General features: G+C 40.5%; 1 protein-coding gene across 1 annotated transcript in view; it reads left to right on the forward strand.

The window, feature by feature from the left end:
- The first annotated feature begins 4032 nt into the window (after positions 1-4032).
- The window catches only part of ndufs4 (NADH:ubiquinone oxidoreductase subunit S4), a 179699-nt gene continuing 157102 nt past the window's right edge, over positions 4033-26629 (forward strand). Inside the window, exon 1 of the mRNA XM_069924337.1 lies at positions 4033-4142. Coding sequence (XP_069780438.1) covers positions 4063-4142 — 80 coding nt within the window. The 5' untranslated portion in view covers positions 4033-4062. The remainder of the gene's footprint in view (positions 4143-26629) is intronic.

Consider the following 26629-nt stretch of genomic DNA (forward strand, 5'->3'; position numbering starts at 1 on the left):
AATAAATGCCCAGCCTATCCAGCCTCTCCCTATAACCCAAACCCTCAGTTCCCAGTGACATCTTGCTTCTTTCCAACTAGGATGCACTTGATCAGATCTTAAGGATGTATCCATCTTAATGCTCTCCACCATCAACACCTCCTGCTTGGTCATTTGAAACTGTGGTTCAAGTCATTGCAAGTTATTTGCTTCAATTCCTTAACTTTTTTGATTTATTAAAGGCCAATAAGAAATATTTATTTAAAATCTCATCCATCTCCTGTGGTTCTTCACAAAGAAAGCCACATTCACATTAAGGAGACAAATTCTCCTCCAAGCCTTTACCTTTAGTTTTATATATATATCCTCTTGGGATTCTCCTTTACTCTACATGCCAGATCCATTTTCATGCACTATTTCTTGCTCTGGACTTTCTAAATCTGATGATCACTTCCTTTCTCTGACCAAAATCCTTTGTCAACCAACGTTTTCTGAACTTGCCCGTTTTACTCTTCACCCAAATAGGAATATGTGGTCCTTGTCTCTTAAAAGTGTTATCTCACTTTTTAAAGTTTTCCATTTGCCTGCAAACATCCTCTCCCAATCAATCTCTGCAAGTTCCCACCTGATACCTTCAAAATTGGTTACCCCAATTTCAGACCATAGCTTGTGGACCAGTTCTATCTTTCTCCATAGACAAGTTAAAACTAATAGAGTTATGGACCCTGGTCACTAGTTACAGATGTACAAGGATGACTAAGTTTGCAGATAGAGGTAGGTTTAGAGATCATTTTAAAAGTGAATTCAGAGGCAACGGGTTATGGGATGAAATCTCAGAACTTCCAGCAATGATGGAGCAATTCATATTGGTGATATGCAAAAAGAGAGAATTGGGGAGTGGGGATCAGAGAAGGTTATAGTTGTAAAAAGAAATGGCCATGGAGGCAATTAAAATCAATAGTGGGAATTTTATGAGCTTGGGCAGTACGGTTTGCATAGCACTTAGTGTAACGTGATTACAGTGCCACAAGCCTGGTTTAAATCTATCTCTGACTGTAAGGTGTTTTTACTGATCATCTTATAGATAGGATGTGATTAAACTACAGACGGAGCAGAAAACTTCACATGAATGTTGCCAGGACTGGAGGGTTTAACTTATAACTAGAGACTGGATAGGCAAGGACAATTTTCCCTGGAGTGAAGGAAGTTGAGATGTGATCTTTTAGAGGTTTCTAATATCATCATATAACACGATCTTGGGAAGGCGATGGTCCTCCATTCTGGAGACGTGACCCACCCAACGCAGATGGATCTTCAGCAGCGTGAACTCGATGCTGTCGGCCTCTGCCATCTCGAGTACTTCGATGTTAGTGATGAAGGCGCTCCAATGAATGTTGAGGATGGAGCGGAGACAAGGCTGGTGGAAGCATTCTAGGAGCCGTAGGTGATGCCGGTAGAGGACCCATGATTCGGCGCGAGCTCTCCACTGGCCACCATGACAGAGGTGCACCAAAGAAGAGGTACAACGACTGCCTAAAGAAATCTCTTGGTGCCTGCCACATTGACCACCGCCAGTGGGCTGATATCGCCTCAAACCGTGCATCTTGGCGCCTCACAGTTTGGCGGGCAGCAACCTCCTTTGAAGAAGACCGCAGAGCCCACCTCACTGACAAAAGACAAAGGAGGAAATACCCAACACCCAACCCCAACCAACCAATTTTCCCCTGCAACCGTGTCTGCCTGTCCCACATCGGACTTGTCAGCCACAAACGAGCCTGCAGCTGACGTGGACATTTACCCCCTCTATAAATCTTCGTCCGCGAAGCCAAGCCAAAGAAAAGAAAAAGAAAGAATATCATCAGCAACATAGTTCCCCCCCCCCCCACACACCCCCACCCCACTGATGTCTTTAAGAGATAGATTGTAGGGGGTTTAGTGTGTAGGTCACTTCACAAACAAAGTAACATTTCACAAAAGACATCTCATTTAAAATGCAAGAGCATTGTTGAAGCTAGATGTTGAGGCTCCAGCTGATTTTGCAGAGAAATGGAACTGCTTTGGAAAGAACTTCAAAAGGAGGTGCAAATTGGAACAGAGCAGGCTCAAGTACTGATAAGACTTTTCGAAGATTGGGTTTGGAGCCTTGGGAGAGGTATTTGGTTTTGTGATGCACTGCTCCAAAACACAAAACTCGAGAAAGAGTGTAAAACAGGCTTTATTCAGTTAAAAATCTCTGCTACAGTGGTAGCTGTACTGGTGGCTCCCAAGTGACTGGCTCAGGATTATATTTCAGGCAGTTGATTGACAGCCGGCCAGGTGGAGTTAGTTCTGCTCAGGTCGGCTGACTGACAGCCGGCCGGGTGTGGTCTGTCCTCCGGTGATCTTCCTGCAAGTACAGAGATCACCCCATACAGTAGGCTAATGGTGTATCACCACAAGTTTAAACAAGCAGAGAGAAGAAAAAAACAAACAGGATTCTTCTCTCAGAGAGAAGTCAGTTCTACAATAATGGTTGAGGCTGCAACATGGCAAGTTGGGAGGCTTGTTGAAAGACCCCATTTTGAAGATGGGTTGTGAGTTCTGAGTTCAACCCTTTATAGTCTTTACAAGAGGAAATAGCTGACTAAAGTGTTTCTCCTGAAATAAAGGAAACAAGAGGAACTCTGTGGTAACCTGGAAGAAAAGATTATCATTTGGAAAATCCATGGTGGGGCAAGTTTCTTCAGCAAGACACTGAAGTGACCGATTGGAGGAAATCAGTTTGTGTGTGTCCAACGAGCAACAAATATCTCTCTGAAACCAACAAGAATCTTCCTGAATGGTAACAGTTTAACTTTAAGCACCAGAGCTTGGTGAAGATTCATAAATGTTTAATTTTCTGCACAGTATAAGAATTCCCTGATACTAGTGAACTTGGAGAAGTGAGAATTGAATGACTGAACTATGAAACAAAGAACTTTCCTGAACATATACGCATTACATACATGTGCTTAGAATTAGGAGGAGGTTAAGTTAATAGTAATAAGTTAAATTTTGACCCTGTTTTTATGTTTAAAGAAAATTAAAAGCAACTTTTGTTTAAGTAACTTTTGACTTGATGAATTTTTATTGCTGCTGGGTTTTGGAATCCTCTAGGCTCATAACAATAGGTACAAGGTGAGATGGAAAAAACTCAAAGGGAGTCTGCAGGGCAACTGTTCCACACAGGATGTCGGTACATGGAAGTAGTAAAGGCCGTCGAATTACAAAACTTACAAGACTAAAAGCATTTTAAGCAGGTTTATGGCTAGAAAAATGTCTAGAGAGAATATGATAATAATATGAGTTTATTGTACTATTTACATATGCACTGAAATTCTTAATTGCTGCAGCTGAACAAGCATTTGTAAACACAATTAATCATAACTTTAATAAAGTTAAAAAAGCAATAAATACATAAAATAGAAAATAAATATTCAGAGTAATCTGAGCAAGAATTGGTGCAGACAGTATATGCCAAGGTCAGGCATATAGGACTAGCACAGTAAGCCACTTTGGGGGGCATAGAGTATATGTTTTAGCTGAAAAGTTAATAAATAGGGCTATGTCCTCCCACCTCAGTCTCTTGCATTAAAAAAGTTCTGGGTTGATGAACTGAAATAAAGTTTCAGTTCAACAACCTTGCGAACGGTCTGCAACTCTTTACACACATGCTGCCCATCCTTTTGGGTACTTCCAGCATTTTCTGTCACTTATTGTATCGTTTTGCTACATACACATGGCTCTCCTTCTCATGTTCCAACAGTGACGACGCTGAGTAAGTAATTCCTTCTTATAAACTAGCATGGAAAGTTCTGAAAGGCTTCCAAAACCACATTATTTTGTAAGGGTTGAATTGATTGAAACGTCACATTTTAACTTGAAAACAACCCACGGTGATGCATTTAAAAAAAAACCAGCTGAATTGTTTTCTGTCGATTAATACATGTTGAAAAATTCATAATTGTCTTGGGGCTGGAAAGCAGTTCGTCAATTTCGAGTTGCGGTCGCGCTTGGGAGACGTTTCAGACGTCAGGAGCCGCGTCGCTCGCCGTCGAGTTGAAAATGGCCGCTTCAATGTCAGTGCGTCTGAGACAGGTTGGCCTTTTGCGAGTTGTTCCACGGTGTTTGCTGAGTCAGAGCAGGTAAGGGCTTCTTCACACTCGTCGTCTGTGACTTCCATGAACTCGGACCGTGGTGCGGGTTGAGTAGTGATTCCGATCACCCCCCCCCCCCCCACCAGTCCAGAGTCGGACCTGAGGACGAGAATTCCTTGAGTAGGAGCTACTGTACCCTTGTTTTATTTTAAGTTGTACTTAGTGATCTGTTAGATGATCACAAAGACAGTTCAGGGTGCCGGTGCAGTGCAAGTCCCTCCGACCTGTCGCTGCTCCAGGCGCATGCGCACTCGTTGCGAAGTAATGGGGCAAATCTCTCTGTGGGGCGGGGCGGGGGAAAGTCTGCAGACTCTGTGATTGAAGTAACATGCTGGAGAAACTCGGCAGGTCCCGTAGCGTCCATACGAAGTAAAGATTTATAGCCAGTTTTGGGCCTGAGCCCTTCAAGGTATGAGCAAATATATTTAAAAAAGCAGTTAGGGGAGGAGGGAAGAAGGGGCAAGGAGAGGAGCATAGGCCAACAGCCAAGAGGTCATAGGTGGACATGGATAGGATACCCTGTCCTCTATAAGGGATTTTTTTTTCTTGCAATTTCTCTGTTGCATCCAGGACAAAGTGTGATCTTGGGTGATGTCCTCCTTGAAACAACATGCCTTCCCTCCACTACAATCAACATGGTCCTCATTTTATGTTGTCAATAGGAGAGAAGTACCGAAGAAACCAAATGAACTTGTTTGCTTCACAGGGAAGGGGTCCCATAAACTTTGAGCTGAGTCCAACAGGGCCATATAAAAACAAAGGTTGAGAAAGGCTGATCTAAGGCTTCTGGCAATGCAGAACAGTTGGAAAGTTCTTCTCCAGACGTTGTCAGCATTTGTTCCATGATTAGACATTGGCCTTTCCTTTATTTTCCAATCTCAATGTACAGCTCTGAAGCAGCTTGCACAGTTTAGATGGCACTATGAACCCTAGTAGTTGATCTGCAAAGTTTACTGTGGCATTGGTTTCCATGCCCTCCTCCAGTTCTGATGAAATAAGAACTCTGAGGCTTTGAAATTATTGTCCAATTATTTGTATTATGTATTTGGATTTCCAGAGGTTGTAAGGATTGGATGCTAATCCAGCATCTCTGAATAATTTTTCTTTGTGCTGCTTTTGGAATTGATTTGTGAAATAATTTTAAATGATTGTGTAAATTTAAATTCATCATTCACTTTTTTAATTGAAGCCCTAAAGATTATGGGCAAAGTGGTAGATTGTAAAATTGATCTCTTTTCGGCCACTGTTAAAAATTAACAGTATGTCTTCATAGAGTTTTAACTGATGGAAATGTCCTTCAGCTCATTAAGTTCATGACAAGCCTTGACCATCCTTGGGGGATTATTTCTTCCCTGCCAGAATGTGATGTCAAACTGGGAAATTGGTAAAAATTAAACCTTTTCATTTGATGTGTTCTTAATTTTATTTTTCCACCATGTTATGTGTTTGACTTCCTATGTGGAAGTTTCATTGGAAATTTTAAACTGGTCTCTGTATTTTTCTTTGAAATTCAATTTTTATTCATCGAGATTTAACAACAAATGTGTAAATTCACATCTAGAAAATATGACTAATGTAGGATTGGAGTAAATGTGTTGCTGATGGTTGGCATGGGCTTGGTTTGGTGGGGGAGGTTGATAGGTAAGCCCTTTTCCAGGCTTTACCTGTTTCTCTAGAAATAGTTCCAATATCAAGCTCATTGACGTGACAATCAGGAAAGTGCACCGATGCCCCTACTTTCTTAAGAAAGAGTTCAGCATATCTCTGGTGTCCTTAAACAGCTACTGCAGGTGCACTTTTGAATGTATACAGTACTACTGGATGAATCACAGCATGGTATGGGAGCTGCTCTCCTTAAGATTGGAAGAAACTACAGAAGGTAGAAAATAGAGCTCAAATTTCCCTTCCTTCCATCAACTTGTTCTACATCTTCTGCTGCCTAGTGAAGCCAGCCAACATACTGAAAGACCCATCACACCTCAAACACACTACACAAATAGGCTTAAAGACTTATTTATCTGCAGCCATCAGACTCCTGTACAACCCCTATAACAGTGCTGTCATGCTAGTCTTGGTGTCAATTGATCTTCCTTCTCAGTGTGATTCCATACTCTGTAAATTTTATCGATCTCTGCATTCACAGACTTCTGAGCATCCCTATTCACCTCAAAATTTTGCCATTCACCAAAATGTCAGGGCATTTAACATACGAGAAGAAAGCAGAGTGCATCGAGGAGACTCGTGCAGTCACGAGGAAAAGGTGTGAACTCCACAGACAGCACCTGGAGGTCAGGTTTGAGCCCAGTCTGCTGAAGCTGTGAATTAGTAACTAGAACCAGCACCACCATACCTTTGAGGTTTACTTAGTTCTGAAGGATATGAATATTTTAGTTGTGTCATGTTCACAAGTACAATGAGATATACATTGAAGTTCTTGCTTGTTGTAGCTACACAAGTTACAGCAACATCAATTTTATAAATTGTCACAAATAGTTAAATTTAAAAGGATGGATAAATGTTTATATTTACAGTTAGTGCAAAAAGAGTGATGTTACATGTACTTATTTTTGGGGGGGAGGGGGGGGAAAAAAAACCTGTTCTTGAACCTGGAGGTGCTGGATTACAGGCTTCTGTACCTTCTGCCTGAAGATGGTAGCAAGAAGAGGATCCTTTATGATGTTGGCTTTTTGAGGCAGTGTCTTAAGTGGATGGAACGATGGTGTCTTTGGACTTGCATATGTTTGCTACGATTTGCAGCCTTCTGCATTCCTGGGAACTTGAGTTTCCAAACCAGACCATCATACAACTAGTGCACCTTCCACAGTGCATCTGCAGAAATTTGATATTCAACAGCATGCCAAATTCTTGTGATTACTTGGACATAGAGGTGTTGATGTGCTATCTTTATGGTTGCCTTGATGTGGATTCCCAGGAAATTGAATGTATTAAGCTTCTCCAATACCATCCCGCTGATGGAAATAAGTGCCTGATGTCTTCACCTCCCCTTCCTAAAATCCATATTAAGTACCTTACTGCAATATTACTTATTGCAGAGGGTTGTCAATTCTGCTCAGACCATCCCCTCCAGCAATCCCATATATAACTCTCGTACCTTGGAAAAGCAACCAACATATCAAATGACTCATCCCATCCTGATCACCTTCTCTTTATCCCTCTCCTGTCAGAAAGAAGATTCACAAATGTGATGTCATGCATCACCGGCTGTTCTCAGACTTGTGAATGAACTTCATAATGGTAAAATTATACTGCCTTTGCTCTGATCTAACTGATTGCTCTCTGCCACTTTGCATTTCAATTTACTGTGTCTTTTTGTGTATGTATGAAATGTTTAACTGGTCTGCTTGTAAAATAAACCTTCACTTCATCTTGGTACAATGAACTTGAATTTGATGGTGCTTCCTGCATTTAGATGGATGGAATCTGAACTGGTTTATCCAATGGTAGAAGGCAGTTCAAGAGAACCCTGATGTTGACTTTTTCCTTGAAGACTGCATGTAGACCCTCTGCAGATGAGTGTTCATCAACAAGCTCAGAACATGATGAAAATGCAATTTTCAATTCTCTTGTTAAAAGCCTGGTCTATCATGGGGGCTTTGAAAACTGTAAACATTACTCTAATTATGGTCAAAGTTCAAGGTTCCTTTCACTGTCATGTAATAATACATTAAAATGTAATATACATGATATACTATAACTTTTGCTTGCTGTAAAAAAAACAATTTAGTCTTTGCCTTGTGCAAATATTTTGCACCTTTTGTGCTATTTATCTTCTACTATCTCCAACATCAGAGTTTGGATAGCATAAATATCTGCATATTGAGTTATTAGGGAAATGGAGTTTCCTCAGGAACTCAACCAGGCCAAATGGGGTGATGAGGACAGTCTTTGGGATGTCGTCTGGGTGGACCCAGGATCTGATGATAGCCCGGGAAAAGGTCGAATTCCCCCCCCCCCCCCAGAAAAACTCAACCTCGCCAAGGAAGAGTTCAAGAAGATTGAGGAGATGGGGATCATCCGGTGCTCCAACAGCCTTTGGGCCTCTCTGATGCACGTGGTGCCCAAGGCAGCAGGAGATTGGAGGCCGTGCAGAGATTACTGCCATGTGATTGAGGCCACCACACCAGACATGTATCCTATACTGCACATATAAGATTTCACAGTAAATCTACAGGGGGCCCACAAAGTCGACCTTTTCCCGGGCTATCATCAGATCCTGGGTCCACCCAGACGACATCCCAAAGACTGTCCTCATCACCCCATTTGGCCTGGTTGAGTTCCTGAGGATACCCTTTGCTCTCAACAAATGCAGCACAGACGTTCCAGAGGCTGATGGACACAGTGGGATGGGATCTCAAGTTTGCATTCATCTACCTGGACAACATCCTAGTCGCCAGCCGCAACTGCAAGGAACATGCAGCCCACCTGCAATGGTTATGCACCCGCCTGAGCAACTTTGGCCTAACAATCATCCCGGACAAATGCCAGTTCAGGCTCGAAACCATCGATTCCTGAGCCACAGGATTAACAGCCATGGAGTAACATCGCTGCGGATAAGGTAGAAGCTGTCAGGCTTTTCATCAAACCTCACAAGGTGAAGAGCCTACAAGAATTCAGTGGTATGATCACTTCTAATACCATTTCATACCAGCAGCAGCCCACATCATGCGCTCACTGTTCATGTAATGGTAGGGAAGAAGAAAGAAGTCACTTGGGACAAATGGGTTGATAAGATGAATACATTGAAATATATGACGATTAATATTAATGGAATTCACAACCAAATTGAGAGGAAAAAAATTACTGACATTTAAAAAAGGGAAAAAAATAGACATACCATTTGTATAAGAAACATGCTTAATAGAGGTAGAACATCTCAAACTGAAGAGAGACTGGGTAAGTCATGTCGTAGCATCATCGTACAATTCAAAAGTCAGGAGAGTAGTTATCCTAGTTAATAAAAATTTACTAATTAAAGTTGATAAAGTAATAACAGACATGGTGGTTAGATATGTAATGATGGAATGCAGATTTATTCAGAATCTTGGAATTTATTAAACATTTATGCACCTAATGAAGATGACCAGATATTTATGCAGGACATTTTTTTTAAAAATAGCAAAATACACAAGTACATATTTTACTGGAAAGAGATTTTAATTTTAACCTATAAAGCAGCCAAATTTACATTAATTTCAATGCAAGATATGAAAATAATTGATATATGGAGAAAACCACATCCAAAAGAAAGGGATTATTCATATTACGTTAATAGGCTTAAAACTTATTCTAGGATTGATTATGTTTTTATTGTCTGATCAAATTCAAGGGAGAGTCCGAAAGACTGACTATAAGGCAAGACTTTTATCACCCTTTTTGTTGTCAATTGCTCTGGAGGACATTCTGCCGAAAATATACAGATGGAGGCTGAATCCCATGCTGTTAAAAAGGCAAGACTTTTGGGAATATATACAACAAATCAAAATACACTTTGAGACGATTGCAATTCTGCAACAAACAAATTTGTATTATGGGACATGATGAAAACCTTATTAGAGGGCAAATAATTAGTTATAGGACAAAAATTTTTAAAAAATACTGCCGGGAAATAGAACAGTTGGATAAAGATGTAGTAATCATAGAGAAAGATTTAATGAAAAGAGAGAATATGGAAAAAAGAGAGAGAATTGATGGAGAATAAATTAAAATATGACACATTACAAACATACCAAGTGGGAAAAAATATTATTTAAAAAAAAAGATATGAATTTGGAGAGAAAATCCACAAAATTTTGGTTTGGCAAGCAACAAGGATAATTGTAGCAATAAGGGAGGGGGTTAATCTGATTTCATATAATCCACAAGTGATCAATGATAATTTTAAGAAATTTTATAAGCAACTATATCAAACTTGAATCTGAGGGAAGAATGCTGAAATAGATTAATTCTTGTCAAATATTGAATTGCATCAATTACAATTGGAAGAACAAGATAAATTACTAAAACCCCTGATAACCAAGGAAATGTACGATACATGAATGACATTACAAAATAATAAAGAACCAGGCGAAGATGCATTTCCCACAGAATTTTGCAAGGTATTCAGTAATCTACTAATTCCACCCCTTTTAGAGGTAATGAAATGTGGAAGAGACCCAGAATCTGCCTGAATCTTGCAAAATGTCAATAGTCTCAATAATTCCCAAAACAGGAAAGGACCTGAATACAGACTATAAACTAATTGCAAAACTATTAGTGAATAGATTAACGAATTGTGTACTGAAATTGGTGAAGTTAGTCAGATGGGATTTATTAAGAACAGAAGAAAGGGAGATAATGTGTGTAAATTTATTAACCTGATTCATATGGCACAAGCAAGCACAACACCAACAGCGGCAGTAGCTCTTGATGCAGAGAAAGCTTTTGATAGGGTTGAATGGAGTTATCTTTTTAAAGTACTACTAACATTTAAATTACTGGAAAAAATTCATTAATTGGATCAGAGCACTATATAATGGTCCTATGGCAAAAGTGGTAACAAATGGATAGGTTTCAGATTACTTTAAATTGAATAAGTCAACAAGACAGGGATGCCCACTATCATCTTCCCTGTTTGCTTTAGCTATAGAACCATTGGCAGAACTGATAAGAAAAGACCCCATGATAAAGGGAATAAAAATAAAAGAGAGAGAATTTAAAATTGGCTTATTTGTGGATGATATTATAGTATAATTAACACACCCAGAAAAGGTTATATACAAAATTGAAAGAATATGGGGCGATATCAGGATACAAGATTAATATCGATAAAAGTGAGGTGATGCAAATGAATAAAGTTGACTATATGAAATGTGAAAAGGAATCTCCTTTTAAATGACAATCACAGGCTACATGTTACTTGGGTATCAGAATAGATAATTTAAATTATTTGTATAAGTTAAATTATCAATCATTAATGAGAAAAATAGAAGAGGATTTCTTCTTTGGCTTGGCTTCGCGGACGAAGATTTATGGAGGGGGTAAAAGTCCATGTCAGCTGCAGGCTCGATTGTGGCTGACAAGTCCGATGCGGGACAGGCAGACACGGTTGCAGTGGTTGCAGGGGAAAATTGGTTGGTTGTGGTTGGGTGTTGAGTTTTTCCTCCTTTGTCTTTTGTCAGTGAGGTGGGCTCTGCGGTCTTCTTCAAAGGAGGTTGCTGCCCGCCGAACTGTGAGGCGCCAAGATGCACGGTTGGAGGCGATATCAGCCCACTGGCGGTGGTCAATGTGGCAGGCACCAAGAGATTTCTTTAGGCAGTCCTTGTACCTCTTCTTTGGTGCACCTCTGTCACGGTGGCCAGTGGAGAGCTCGCCATATAACACGATCTTGGGAAAGCGATGGTCCTCCATTCTGGAGACGTGACCCACCCAGCGCAGCTGGATCTTCAGCAGCGTGGACTCGATGCTGTTGGCCTCTGCCATCTCGAGTACTTCGATGTTAGGGATGAAGTTGCTCCAATGAATGTTGAGGATGGAGCAGAGACAACGCTGGTGGAAGCGTTCTAGGAGCCGTAGGTGATGCCGGTAGAGGACCCATGATTCAGAGACGAACAGGAGTGTGGGTAGGACAACGGCTCTGTATACGCTAATCTTTGTGAGGTTTTTCAGTTGGTTGTTTTTCAAGACTCTTTTGTGTAGTCTTCCAAAGGCGCTATTTGCCTTGGCGAGTCTGTTGTCTATCTCGTTGTCGATCCTTGCATCTGATGAAATGGTGCAGCCGAGATAGGTAAACTGGTTGACCGTTTTGAGTTTTGTGTGCCCGATGGAGATGTGGGGGGGCTGGTAGTCATGGTGGGGAGCTGGCTGATGGAGGACCTCCGTTTTCTTCAGGCTGATTTAGAAAAATGGAAAGAACTACCATCAACTCTAATAGAGTAAAATGCATCAAAATGAATGTATTTCCAAACATTACCAATTCCTGGGGCATTGCCATGCTGGGGCTTAGCAGACGTGTTTCTCTGAGCTGGTAAAAACTGAAAAAGATTTGCAGAAGTGGAAGGACCTGCCCCTGACCTTGAGAGGAAGGGTTAACTATATTAAAATGAAGATCATGCCAAAGATTCAATATTTGTTCCAATCAATACAAATATATTTATCAAATAAGTTTTTAAAAATAATGGTATGGTTAGGCAATTTTTATGGAACAATAAAGTGCTGAGGATAGCACTGGACAAATGGACATGGGACTATAAATCAGGGGGTTTGAGGCTTCTGGATTTTAAGAATTACTATCTGGCTTCACAACTGAGGTTTTGGCATTCTTTTTTGAATTGGAATGACTGAATTAGATACACATCGTGGTACACAGGTTGGAGGAACCATCACCCAAAGATTTTATTAATAGGTGGAACTTGAAACTAATTAAAAAAAAAAGTTTTCTAATCCTATATTGATTCATTTAATTAAAATATGGCAAGATACCAATGACATAATAGGAAGGAAAACTGGAATTTCTATAAGGGCTCCATTATTCAACAATCCATTGCTGTGTAAGATAATGGGGAATAGGATTTTAAATATTTGGTCCCAGAAGGGGATTAGGTATATTGCAGATTGTTATAAGGATTAAATTTTAACGTCATTCAAACAAATGAAGCAAATATATGATGTCTCGAATGGCACCTTTCTTTGCTATCTGCAATTAAGAGCTGTTTAAAGAGAAATTTGGGGAAACAATATGACTCCTCTGGGGTCAAATCAATTGGAATGTATTTTATGGGTGGTTATTGCTCAAATTTATTTTACCCTCCAGATAGATGGGAAAAAGCTTGGAATTCATAGTTCCGGGAAAAGATGGGAAGCAGATTTAGCAGTGAACATATCAGAATATTTCTGGGCTGAATGGTGTAAAGAAGGGGTAACGTTGATTATTAATGCGAGCTATGGTTTGGTGCAATTCAATTTTCTTCAGTTATATTTGACTCTGCAAAGATTGCACAAATCAAAGCCTGAAATATCTGACAGATGTTTCCAATGTGGAATAGAAGAAGGAACATTTCTCCTTTCCGTTTGGTCCTGTGTGAAAGTAAACGTTTTCTGGCAGGAAGTGTTCCCTAAGATTACAGGAGTCAATTTCCCTAGCAATACAAAATTGTATTTGTTGGGAAATTTTTTGGACATCAGTAATAATTTAACTGTGTTCCAAATCTCATTTACTGTGATTGCATTGGCCATAGCTAAGGAGTGTGTTGCCATTACATGGAAATCAGATACACCGATTTCTCTGAAGAGATGGATATCAGAAGTAGACAGTTGGAAAAGATTACTTGTAATTTAAGAAACAAACACAATACATTCCTGAAGACCTGGCATCCGTATTTGAACTTTATTGGTCCACAAGAGTAAAATTGCTGCTGTAAATATGTGATCTGTCCTCAACCTTATACTATTCCTTTTACTAGTAAAATAGACTGAGCCTTGGCGGTAGACAAAAAGGCTCTGTATCACTTTATCTTGTTTAAGTTGAAGGGAAGGGGGGGGGGGTGGGGGGGGTGCTGGAATGTTTTTTTTGGTTTTGGAATTTTTTATTGGTTATATGTAAGTTGTACTTTTAGTATTTTTATAAGAAAGAAGAAGATTTATATATTTATTTGTAAGTGGTATATAGATTATTATATATATATCTTCTTTGGCTTGGCTTCGCGGTCGAAGATTTATGGAGGGGTAATGTCCACATCAGCTGCAGGCTCGTTTGTGGCTGACAAGTCCGATGCGGGACAGGCAGACACGGTTGCAAGGGAAAATTGGTTGGTTGGGGTTGGGTTTTTCCTCCTTTGTCTTTTGTCAGTGAGGTGGGCTCTGTGGTCTTCTTCAAAGGAGGTTGCTGCCCGCCGAACTGTGAGGCGCCAAGATGCACGGTTTGAGGCGATATCAGCCCACTGGCGGTGGTCAATTTGGCAGGCACCAAGAAATTTCTTTAGGCAGTCCTTGTACCTCTTCTTTGGTGCACCTCTGTCTCGGTGGCCAGTGGAGAGCTCGCCATATAACACGATCTTGGGAAGGCGATGGTCCTCCATTCTGGAGACGTGACCTACCCAGCACAGTTGGATCTTCAGCAGTGTGGATTCGATGCTGTCGGCCTCTGCCATCTCGAGTACTTCGATGTTGGAGATGAAGTCGCTCCAATGAATGTTGAGGATGGAGCGGAGACAATGCTGGTGGAAGCGTTCTAGGAGCCGTAGGTGATATCGGTAGAGGACCCATGATTCGGAGCCGAACAGGAGTGTGGGTATGACAACAGCTCTGTATACGCTAATCTTTGTGAGGTTTTTCAGTTGGTTGTTTTTCCAGACACTTTTGTGTAGTCTTCCAAAGGCGCTATTTGCCTTGGCGAGTCTGTTGTCTATCTCGTTGTTGATCTTTGCATCCGATGAAATGGTGCAGCCGAGATAGGTGAACTGGTTGACCGTTTTGAGTTTTGTGTGCCTGATGGAGATGTGGGGGGGCTGGTAGTCATGGTGGGGAGCTGGCTGATAGAGGACCTCAGTTTTCTTCAGGCTGACTTCCAGGCCAAACATTTTGGCAGTTTCCGCAAAACCGGATGTCAAACGCTGAAGAGCTGGCTCTGAATTGGCAACTAAAGCGGCATCATCTGTAAAAGAGTAGTTCACGGACAAGTTGCTCTTGTGTCTTGGTGTGAGCTTGCAGGCGCCTCAGATTGAAGAGACTGCCATCCGTGCGGTACCGAATGTAAAAATATATATATATATAAAGAATATACAAGTAATAATGTATTTGAAAACCAAAAATATATTTTTTTTAAATTACCAATTCCCTTGACAGGGGAATTCTTTAAAAGATTGAATGAATTAATAAGAAAGTTCCTATAGAAAGGCAAAAAAAAATCAAGAGTAGCTTTGGATAAACTAACATGGACATATACATAAGGGGGATTGCAGTTACCATATTTCAAAAACTATTATAGGGCAGCCCAATTAAGATTTTTGTCAATCTTCTACCAGGCAGGAGAAAAACTGGCTTGGCTTAAGATAATTATATAAATTAGAGGAAAATATTCCTGAACCCTTGCTCTAAAAATGGAATGAGACATAATCTACCAATACTTCATCATATATTAAAAATATGGAGGAGATTACATCTAGAACAAAAGTTCAAGTACCAAAAATGTTGCTGTTGCAAAACCCATTAATTCCATTTACAATAGATAATTTATTCTTCAAGGAATTGGCAAGAAAAGGATAAAAGAATATAAGATTACTTTTTGGGTAATAACACTGACATTTGAACAGTTAAAATATAAATATGGAATATCACATGGTACAATATTTTCGTATTATCAATTTAAAACATTTAAAAGAGAAGCTGGGAGCTAGTTTAAGGTTACCTGAGAGTAGTTGCTGTGAATATTTAATCACAGACACTGTAATAAAATTTATTACAAACCTGTATATTCAATTACAAAACAAGGAAAATGATGAAATAATATAAAAACAAACAATGTTGGGAAAAATACTTAAATATATGGATAAAGGATGAAACATGGATGGAACAATGCACGGGTACCATGACTAATACAATAAACACTCGGTATCATATGATACAATACAATTGGCTCCATAGATTATATGTTACACCTCAAAAATTAAGAATGGTATCCACTGTTGGACAAATGCTTCCATTGTAAACAAGAAATTGGTACAATAATACATGCAATATGGACATGTACAAAATGTAAACCTTTGGGAGGATTTAAACTTAATATTAAATAGAATTACAAAATAGATACCAAAAGACCCAAAAATCTTCCTGTTAAACAACATAAAAGATAAAGAACTAGGACCAAAATTAGACAGAGCTCAAAAATTATTCATTATGATCGCACTAGTGGCAGCCAAAACACCTTTAAAAATACAACAATGGTACATAGATTTGAATAAGTGTATTCCATAAGAAAAAAAATTGCCTACAACCTAAGAGACAAATATGCTTTTATTTTAACAAATTTAGGAACCATACATAAAGTTTATTAGTAACCACCAATTTCAAACCTCCGTCTCTTGATGTGACAAGTTACAATTAAGTAAATAGTTAAGTATAGTATAATCAGACATCATGATCTCTGTTTTCTCTTCCTTTTTCTCTGTTCCATTTGTTTTATTATTGCTTTAAGTTATGGAGGGGGGGAAAATGTCACTGTATACATATTAATACTGAATATGTGTATATATTGTTACTGACATGGTTCACGGTGAAAAGTTAAATAAAAAATTATATTAAAAAATTTGTGATTGACTTTTACTTGTCCTCTGACACAGCCCAGAAACAATCTTGGTTACAGGGCGATCTGTGATGGATCTTGAATGCTGACCTAACCAGGGCTGCCCGCATCCTGTGAATGAATTGTTTAAAAATATATTTGGAGTCATGTGACCACTATCGTACCTTGGTGGAAATTCAACATGAATTTTTCAGATTGATATATGACCCGTATGGAATTAGAGTATCAAAAGAGATTAAATAGCATTGAATTTGATTGGTTTCAGAGAAATTGATTAGCTAGATAAAGGGAAAAATTCCTTCAGCCAAGGAGTATGAATAGCAAATTACATTTGAGTCTCATCCCTCTCGTGCCGGCAGGAATGCATAAACCAGTGGACATCGAGAATGCAAAATCCAGTGAAGCTGTGATATTTTAAATTTAAGAAAACTCTCTGAACCAAAGCTAAATAAACAATTCAATTCCATGTAGTAAGGAACATGAGGAATGGTCACTAATTATTTAAAGAGAGGTTAAGCTCCTTTGTTAATTTGGTCAGCTGATTAACTTTTTCAGGAATCCATTTAATGAATGTTTGCTTTTTAGTGTACCAGATTTAAATTCCTAGAATCCTGGAGGAATGGGTAAAAAAAATATTAAAGGTGATATATTAAAAATAATTGGATAAGGATGGACTCTTGCATGGACTGAGAGAATAGTTGTGCAATGAATACTGAATTTGATGGGATACAAGACTCCTCCCCTTCCATTTCAGCAGAGATTATTAAGAATTTTTTTAGTGTATTTATGGGTAAGCATTTAATGTTATTGAAATATTCAAAATTCAATTTATTATCATAATAATAAAACTGTCCAATAATATTAAATTTTTTTGCCTGCTCCAAGGCAGACAGATTTGCTAGTGGCAGGAATTGCTTAAGCAACTCTTACAGTCTGACACAGAGAAGCAAAAGAGAGTCCTCCCCCACCCCCCACGGCCCCAGAGTCGCCGAGTGTCCATAGATTTGCCTTCAGTACTTCTGCAGCCACACAGAGTTTAGTCCAAACCATTGGCAAACTGAGATCCAGATCTGAACTTCTGACAATCAGTGCCTTTGGCACCTCCTCGCATCCTGGTTCAATACCTGGTATCCCTCCAGCCAGCTCAAGCCAGTCTCCAGCAGTCCGCAGCCTGGCGTGAATCTCCTGACAGCAGTCTCCAGCAGCCCACAGCTACCACGGGTTCCTCACCTCGAGTCGCCAGCAGTCCATCACGTGCACTGGTCCCTCAGCTGCAGAGCCCTCACTGTTATGCCGCCATGATCAACGTCCCCACAAGTTGTCTCCTTCACTTCTCCCTCTCAGGCGGTGCGTGATCTTCCTGTCCTCTGGTGCCCTGCTCCAGTCCTTGGCTTCCCTGGAGTCTACAGTTCCTTGTAGTTGCTGTCAATTAATAGGCTCTTCATTCAAATATGTAGCTAAAGTTAGAAGGACAAAATGTGCAACTAGGACAACACGAAAAATCTTTTTAATAATAATACTGCTGTAATTTAGAAGTCAAAACATTTTATAAAAACAAACTACCAGTAATTTCAGTTCTCACATTTTCCCAAGATTTCTTCACCCACTCACACACCGATGGAATGGTGGAATGTTTCACTCTTCCTGTTGTCTTCATAATCTGCTGGCATTTTTTGTGCAATGGATGTCTTTGTATGCATTGATAAACTGTGCTGCTTCATGAACCGGTTACACCAACTTTGTTCCTGTAAAACCCTTGTTTTTCTCCTAATCTCCTGGCCTTATTATCATTTTGGTAGAAACGCATTTCCCTGAATTCCTTTCATTTATCACCCAGTTTTTTTTTTAACTCCTCCTCAAGTTCTGGCCAATGTGGGGCTGGCCAACGACATTTACCTTTTATAGTAGTCTGCGGCTACTAGAATCGCAGTGGACTTAACTACATAAGGCATTTTTAGAGTGAATCCAACAGATTTTCTCTGCATCATCTGTGCAACCGGAATCACGAGCTCGACATGCGCTGATGTCATCCTGGGAATTGAAATGCCATCATAGAGCCGCTACACTCCCCCCTCCCTCCCCCCCGCCCCCCAGAACCGGGTGAAAGGTTTGTCTATCTTTTAGGTTGTCGACTCTGCAGCAAACTGTTGGCTGCTGCAGTGTGGAAGACTTGTCCATGTGAGCTGGTTCAAGCCTGTCAATAGTGAAAGACTGTGGCTTCCCTCTAATGCCCAAAATACAGGTTGACCTAGTTTGTCTGTTTATCCTATAAGGTCCTTCTTAGGGCATCTGTAAAGGTTGACCAAGTGTTCCCTTTCGGACAAAGACATGTTTACAGTTTTTGAGGTCTTCAGGTACAAAGGAAGAGTGTGACAATGATGGTATAGGGGTCAATTTTCCTACAATTTCTCTTAGCCTGCTCAGCGGTTCCTTAGAGTTGGAATGATAGGGGTTGAACTCTGGAACCACCAACGGTGCGTTGTACACGAGCTCCGCAGATGAAACTTGGAGGTCCTCCTTTGGAGTTGTTCTAATGCCCAGTAATACCCAGGGAAGCTCATCAGTGCAGTTCGGGCCCTCTAACCAAGCCATCAAGGCTGACTTGAGATATTGATGGAATCTTTCCACCATTCCATTGGCCTGGGGTTGATAGGCATTCATATGATGAATTGTTGTACAGAGCAAGTGAGTCAAGGCCATCCACAGTGAGGAAGTAAATTATGCTCCTCTCCAAAGGTACATGCACTGGTAAACCAAAATGAGACACCCAGGAACTAAGGAACTCCCGAGCACAAGTGTCTGCAGTAGCATCCATCATAGGCATGGCCTCAGGCCACCGTGTAAGCCTGACTATTACTGTAAAAAGATAACAGTATCCTCTTGAAACAGGAAACAGACCAATGATGTCCATGTATACATGAGCAAAATGCTGAGTAACTGCCAGGAAGGACTGCAGTGGTGCCTTAGTATGCCGCTGAACTTTTGCTTTTTGACAGGCAATTCAGGACCTCGCAATTTGTGTAATGCCTTTTTTTTAAGACCATGCCACACAAAGATCGATCTAATCAATGGAGGTGAGAGACCATATGCAGAGTCGAATACTCAATGTTTCTATGATGCTGGAACTTCTGGGTATGGGTGTCCTGTTGATATATTACAGAGTTAATTTGCCATTAACTCCAAACTGGATATCTTTCAATGAAAGATTCGTGATTACACTCCGATAAGCATTTGTCTCATGGTCATGGTTTTGGGCGGTGACCAAAGCTGTGTAGTCAATACCTTGATTTACAGACGAAACGTCAAGTGGACCAGAGTGGAAAAGTGCATCAGCTACCACATTGTCTTTTCCAGAAATATGTCGTATTTTTGTGGAAAATTCTGAAATGAATGATAATGGACATTGTTGTCACACTGACCAGGGCTCTTCGACCTTGGAAAATTAAGGGCTTGTGGTCAATGTACATAGTAAAATCTCAGCCCTCCAAAAAATAACGGAAATGTTGAATAGACAAATAAATGGCCAAAAGCTCCTTATCAAAAGCACTATATTTCTTCTCTGCTTCACAAGATGGCGGCTGCAAAATGCTAACGGTTTCCATTGCCTGTTGACATGTTGATAAAGTGCACCTCCTATGGCCATACTGGAACCGCCTGTAGAAAGGGCGGTGGCTGCATTTAAAACTGGGTAGCTGAATATAGTGGCGTGAGCAGGCAAATCTTTCACCTTCATGAAGGCATTGTTTCCCTCTTCAGTCCAATGGATGGTTCTGGCGTTTGTGGAAAATAAATTGAAAAGAGGCTTCCTGAGTAATCCTATGCCCCAAGAAATCAATAATATCTTGTCCAAAAATGCATTTATCTGGATTGATGGTCAGTCCAAACTTTTGAAAATGAATAAAAAGTGTATGAAGATGTTTCATATGTTCTTCCTTTGTCTCACTGGCCACTAAAATGTCATTGAGGTAAATGAAGAAGACATTGGTCCTAAAGTATCCATCACCCGTTGAAATGATTGAGCAGCATTCTTTAATCCAAATGGCATTCGTAAAAATTCGAACAACCTAAACGGGGTAATTATTGCTGTTTCTGGCTCTACTGGTACTTGGTGACGGCTACGCACCAAGTCTATTTTGGAGAATATCTTCACTCCATGCAAATTATCCGAGAAATCCTGAGTATGCGATATCGGATAATGATCTGGAATGGTGCCGTCATTAAGCCACCTGTAATCTCCACAAGGTTTCCAACCTCCATTGTGTTTCAGGAACATGAGTAATGGAGATGCCTAGGGACTATCGGACTTGAGAATTATGCCTCGTTCCTCTATCTTGGCAAACTCTTCCTTAGCTAAGCGCAGCTTTTCTGGAGGCAAGCGGCACACTTTAGCATGGATAGGAGGGCCCTTGGTACAAATGCGATGAGTAACACCATGCTTTGCAGTGGAGGTAGAAAATTGTAGAGTAATAATCTCAGGGAAATTTTCCAATAGCTTGGAGAATTCATCTATTGGTTTACATAATATTTGAAGGTGCAGAGCAGGGGTACATCTGCCAGAGGAATAGTCTAAAAAGTAATTTCATCTATTAGCTGATGCCCTTTTAAGTCGACAAGGAATGAATGAGCCCGAAGAAAATCTGCACCAAGCAAAGGTGGGAATCCTGCTGCTGTAATAAATGGCCAAGTATAGAGATGATTCTCGAACTTGACATTTATCTTCCGGGTGCCAAAGGTCGGAATGCTGGAACTGTTAACTGCTCGTAGTTGCAGGTCCAGAGTAGGATGGCGTGTGTCAAAACCAGTGGGTGGAAATACACTAACTTCTGAACCTGTGTCCACGAAAACTTTTCGCTGTGACAACTGCTCCCGTACATACAGTAGGTTTGCGGGTTTCTCACCAACCACTGCAGCCCTTACTGGCGGTTGGCCTAGACGTTTCCTGCAAACTGGCAGTGTGGAAGGCACTTGTGGGCATTTACTTCTCAACGCCTATAGTAATAACACCAAGACAAGGTGTCCACAGGCTGCTTGTTTGTCTTGGGGCATTGCCTGCTTGTCAGGAGTGATGTGCCAAGAGCACTAGAGTGTGACATGGGGCAGTATAGGAGGGGTTGGTTGTGCAGACTTGTCTTTCCTTGTTGTGCTTTTTAGCCAGCCATAGAATGTCTGCCTCTGTTGCTACAACTCTTCAAATGAACACTTGGATAACAAGAGCATTTGCTCTAAAAAGAGCTGCTCGAATAACATATTGAGTCTTTCGCCATTTGCCAAGAACAGCATTTCATCCATTAGTTCCAAAGGGACGCGGTCTCCCAAACCATCAAAATGTAGTAGTTTGGTTGCCCTTTCCCTATGGGTCATACCATATACACGTAATAAAAGTGCTTTTAAAGCGTCATACTTGCTGGCATGTGACGGATCCCATAGGAAGTCACTGACCCTCTTAGCAACGGCCTGGTCCAGGGCACTGCCAAGATGGTAATAACGAGTGGTGTCCATTTCGACTTTGCGAAGGTGAAATTGTGCTTCAGCCTGTTGGAACCACAGTTCCGACTCAGCTGTCCAGAAAGGTGGTAGCTTCACAGCAACGGTTGCAGAGTCCATATTTGTCCAAAAATACGTTTTGGACTTGTCGGGGTCACTAGTTGTGGCCCCTGGAATCGCAGTGGATACAATGAAATAACCACACAAGGTGTCTTTAGAGTGAATCAAATGGATTTTTTCTGTATCACCCGTGCAACCTTTTAAAAGTTAGAATCACATGCTTGACACACGCTGATATCACACACTGACATTACAAGGCCAGTTCGATGCCTCCTGGGAGTTGTAATACCACCATAGTGCTGCTACAAGACTGTAGCTGTTGTTGTTGCTTTCTCCATTCTTGTATCATTTTTGCTCTTGGTGGTGCCCCCAAAACTCTTGCTGCCATTCTATTACCACACTCCTTAGCATAGTTTACCATTTTTAGTTTGTATCCAATAGTATAGGTTAAGCACTTTCCTCCTGTAGCCATCTTGAGGGTAAAATCTTCCTCTGCTCTCACCATGCAGTTGTATCTTTGTTGTGTTATGGTAATACTAGTTGTACTAAGATGCCCTTATTGTGCCCACAATATCAAATACACAAAATGGCTTGAGTTTTCGGTGCGCAACAATAGATGGCGGTGATGCTAGTGATCCACACAGTGGCCATGATTACTCACCAATATCACCCGAACTTTTAAGTTTATTTTAAAAACTAAAAGAGGTTTCAATGTAAAAATGATAAAGATCTATGTGGTAGGTATGACAAAAATAGACAGTGACACACATATGAGCTTAGAAACGGTTACTGCTTAACTTTTTAGAGTTGGGTGTTAAACGAAGATATTCACCTCAGAACATCCAGCTTTAATTTTTATGATAATTTCTTTTTTAATTAAAGTAGTAGTTATGAAATAATATTTGAGTAAATAATATTACAGTATTATGGAGTTGGGTTAGGTCTAAATACTGGTAGTCTAGGCATCTGGGTAAACATTAGCTTACCTGATAACTCAGTTTTGTGCAAGACCTGTGGATTTTTTTAGCCCTTTTTTGGGGGGGGGGGGGGAGTGCCATCAAATATGGTAATTTTAAAAAAATGCTGGAAATGCTCAGCAAGTTAGGCAGTACTTGTGGAGTAAGAAGCAGAGATGATAATTTGGGGCAATAGCCTGAAAAGGTCTCATTTAAAATTTGCCAGTGCTGATGACAGAAACTTTCCACAGAGTTTCATCTCTAATAGAGTTGAAAAGTTGGTAACATCATGCAAGAACCATCTAATTATAAATTCCAAAGCGGACTGTTATAACACTTTAATGTCTGTGCTTGCTAGGCAAATATTTTTGACCTAGTTAATTAAAACTATCTGCTGGATGGAGAAAGTAAAACGAAGGTTTATCAGAATTTGTGGTGTACTTGGGTATCTTAAGTTCAGAAAAATTAGTGGGATGCCAGTGAAACATGCCAAATTATTGCAATTTAACAGCGTTTAACTGAAAGACCTATTTTCTTTGCTGTAAAGGTCTATGGTTCTAGTAGATGAAGGAACGTTGATTCTGTATGCCGAGATAGCTGGAATCAAGGATCGTGGTCTCCAAAGGTTGGTCGCTCAGGATTGAGGGGAGGGTAAGAGCAATTAGTTGATGGTTGCATTATTGATTGGAGGCCTGTGAGCAGTAGTGGGCTGCAGGAATCAGGGCAAGGTCTGCAGTTGTTTGCCATCTAAATTTTTAATATAGATAGCAATAGATATAGTAAATTGGGGGCATAGTGGACAGTGAGGAAGGATACATCAGTCTGCAGATCAATTGGAAAGGTGGGCTAAGGAATTGCAAGTGGAATTTAACTCTGAGGATGAGGTGTTGCACTTTAGTAAGTCAAACTAGGACAGCACAGTAAATGGAAGAATCTGGTGAATGTTGGTGAAAAAAGAGACCTCTGCATACACGTGCAGAGTTCCCTGAAAGTAGTAAGTCAAGTAGACAAGGTGGTGAAGGAGGAGTTTGGCACGCATGCCTGCATGAGCAGGGAATTCAGTACAGAAGTTGAGAGATAATTAAACTAGCTCTGTAAGTCATTAGTGAGACTACATTTGGAGTACTTTGTGAAGTTCTGATTAACTAACTATAGAACATGTGTGACTATATTGGAAAGGATGCTAAAGAGATTCTCCAGCATGTTACCAGGGCTTGAGTTATTGAGAGAGGCTGGATATTCTGGGACTTTGTTCCTTGGAGTGTAAGAGACCGAGGAGTGACATTACAAAGATGTATAAAATCATGAGGGGAAGATAATATGAATGCATAATCTTTTTCCCAGCTAAGATATTCCAGAACTAGAGGTTGGATGGAAACGTGAAAGGATGCAGATGCTGTAATTGTAGTAAAAACACAAGGGCTGGAGGAGCTCAGCAGGTCTGAGCCCTTCAAGATACGAGTAGAAAGCAGGCAAGTGCCTGAATTAAAGGCTGGGATGAAGGAAAGAAAGGGGGCGGGGGGGGGGGCATTTGTGGCGACCACAGAGAAAAGGTGATAATTGGACATAGGAGGACAGGAGAGAAAAGGTAAGAATTGACTGGGAAAAGGGGTGGATCTGTGAATGCAAAGCTGGAGGAAAGGAGACAGAGAAAAGGAAAAAGAAAGAGAGAGAGAGGCGACCACAGAGAAAAGGTGATAATTGGACATAGGAGGACAGGAGAGAAAAGGTAAGAATTGACTGGGGAAAGGGATGGATCTGTGAATGCAAAGCTGGAGGAAAGGAGACAGAGAAAAGGAAAAAGAGAGAGAAAGAGAGAGAGAGATTTAGAGGCTATACTTTCTCAGAGTCACCCCCCCCCCCCATCAATTCTCACATTTACTTCCAGTCCTAGACCTCCCCTCCTTTCTTTGCTTCTCACCAACCTTTTAATTAGGGCACCTACCTGCTTTTAACTTGTACCTTAAAGGGCACAGGCTAAAACATCAGTTATTTATGTTTACCTCTTATGGGTGTTGCAAGACCTGCTTAGTAACTCCAGCATTTGAGTTTTTAGGACTAGAGGTCATGGGTTTAAGGAGGGGTGGAGAAATTTAAGAGAGAATTGATGGGCAACTTTTTGATTCCATCAAAAAGTTATAGATTTCATAGACATTGAAAAGGCATTTGCATGTGGATATCAAGGAATTAAAAGGCAGAAAATAGAGATGATGAAAACATCAGCAGCCATTTAGAGAGGAAACGTTCACATCATATCCTATGTTATCGCAGTCTGCTTCCACCACTGAAGTGTCATTATTGTTGCAGTGAAGACAAACATTCAAGACAAATGCATACAGGATCCCACAAGACAGCCACCATCATCCAGTACCCAGGAGGTTTAGTTATCAGGTCACATTTCACAAACAAACATCTCATTTGCCATGCAAAAGAAGACTGTCTGCAGTTGGCTTTGCAGAGACAATGGGAAGTGCTTGTGAGGGTTTCACACATAGTTGTTAATGGACTAACATGTTTGAACAGTGTCCAGGCTCAAGAATTGAGAAATCTTTTGGCTGCTCAACTGGTACCAGAGTTTTAAATTTCTAATGGTAGTTTGTTGTCCTATGAGCAGCCATGTGGTTTTGCAAACTGAGAGAAAACATCCATTGTTTGGGATATTCTGTAGCAGTTTATGGTGAAGGCTGCAAGTTGGCAGACCTGCAGCATGACCCCATTTCAAGATGGGTTTTGATTTCTGAGTTCAGTGTATTTCTAAATCTCTGCAGTCAATTGCAGAGGTTGTGGCTGGTTATTGTGTTTCTCCTGAAATAGGGGAAGAAGAGGTTATCTTTTGGAAAAACCCAAGAGGGGGCGAGTTTCTTCAGTAAGACATTCAAGTTGCAGATTGAAAGATCAGTTGGTATGTCCAACGAACAACGCATATCTCTCTGAAACCAACAAAAACCTTCTTGTGCAGTAACAACTTAAGTTAAAGCACCAGAGCCTGGTGAATATAATATCTGTTCAATTCTATGCACAATATGGAAGATTGCCTGATACCAATGAACTTGGAGAAGTGAAAAAGAACTTTCCTGAACACATAAACTTTACATCTATGTGTACTTAGAATTAGAAGGGGGTTAAGTTAATAATAAAAGTTAAGATTTGATCTTATATATTAAGAAAATAAAGCCAATTTAGTTTAAGTAGCCATTGTCTTGGTGAATTTGTTGCTGCTTGTTTTTGAGTCCTTTGGGCTCATAACACATCCACTACACTTAAACAACTCTGTAGTAGAGGGAGCGGGGAGCACCAAGTTCATTTAACTAGTAACCTATCGTGGATACTCAGCATCGCCTTACTTGTCAGGAAGGCACAACAGTGACATCACTTCCTGAGAAAACTGAAGTGGGCAAGGCTACCAGCCAGCATTATGTCAACCTTCCAAAGAATCTTTATCAAGAGCATCCTGTCCAGCTGCATCGCAGTGTGGTATGATGGCTGTAGATAAATAGATCAGTGATCATAAGAGTGGCAGAGAGGATCAATGGATTCCCCCCAATCGGCATGATGTACTGGGATTGTTGTCTGAAAAGGGTGTGCAAAATCATTGAGGACCATTTCCATCCTGCACACTGCACCTTATCAGGAAAGAGATACGGGAGTATCAGAGCAGGCACTACCAGGCTGAGAAATGG

The sequence above is a fragment of the Narcine bancroftii genome, chromosome 3 (assembly GCF_036971445.1).
Source record: "Narcine bancroftii isolate sNarBan1 chromosome 3, sNarBan1.hap1, whole genome shotgun sequence".
Classification (NCBI taxonomy): Eukaryota; Metazoa; Chordata; class Chondrichthyes; order Torpediniformes; family Narcinidae; genus Narcine; species Narcine bancroftii.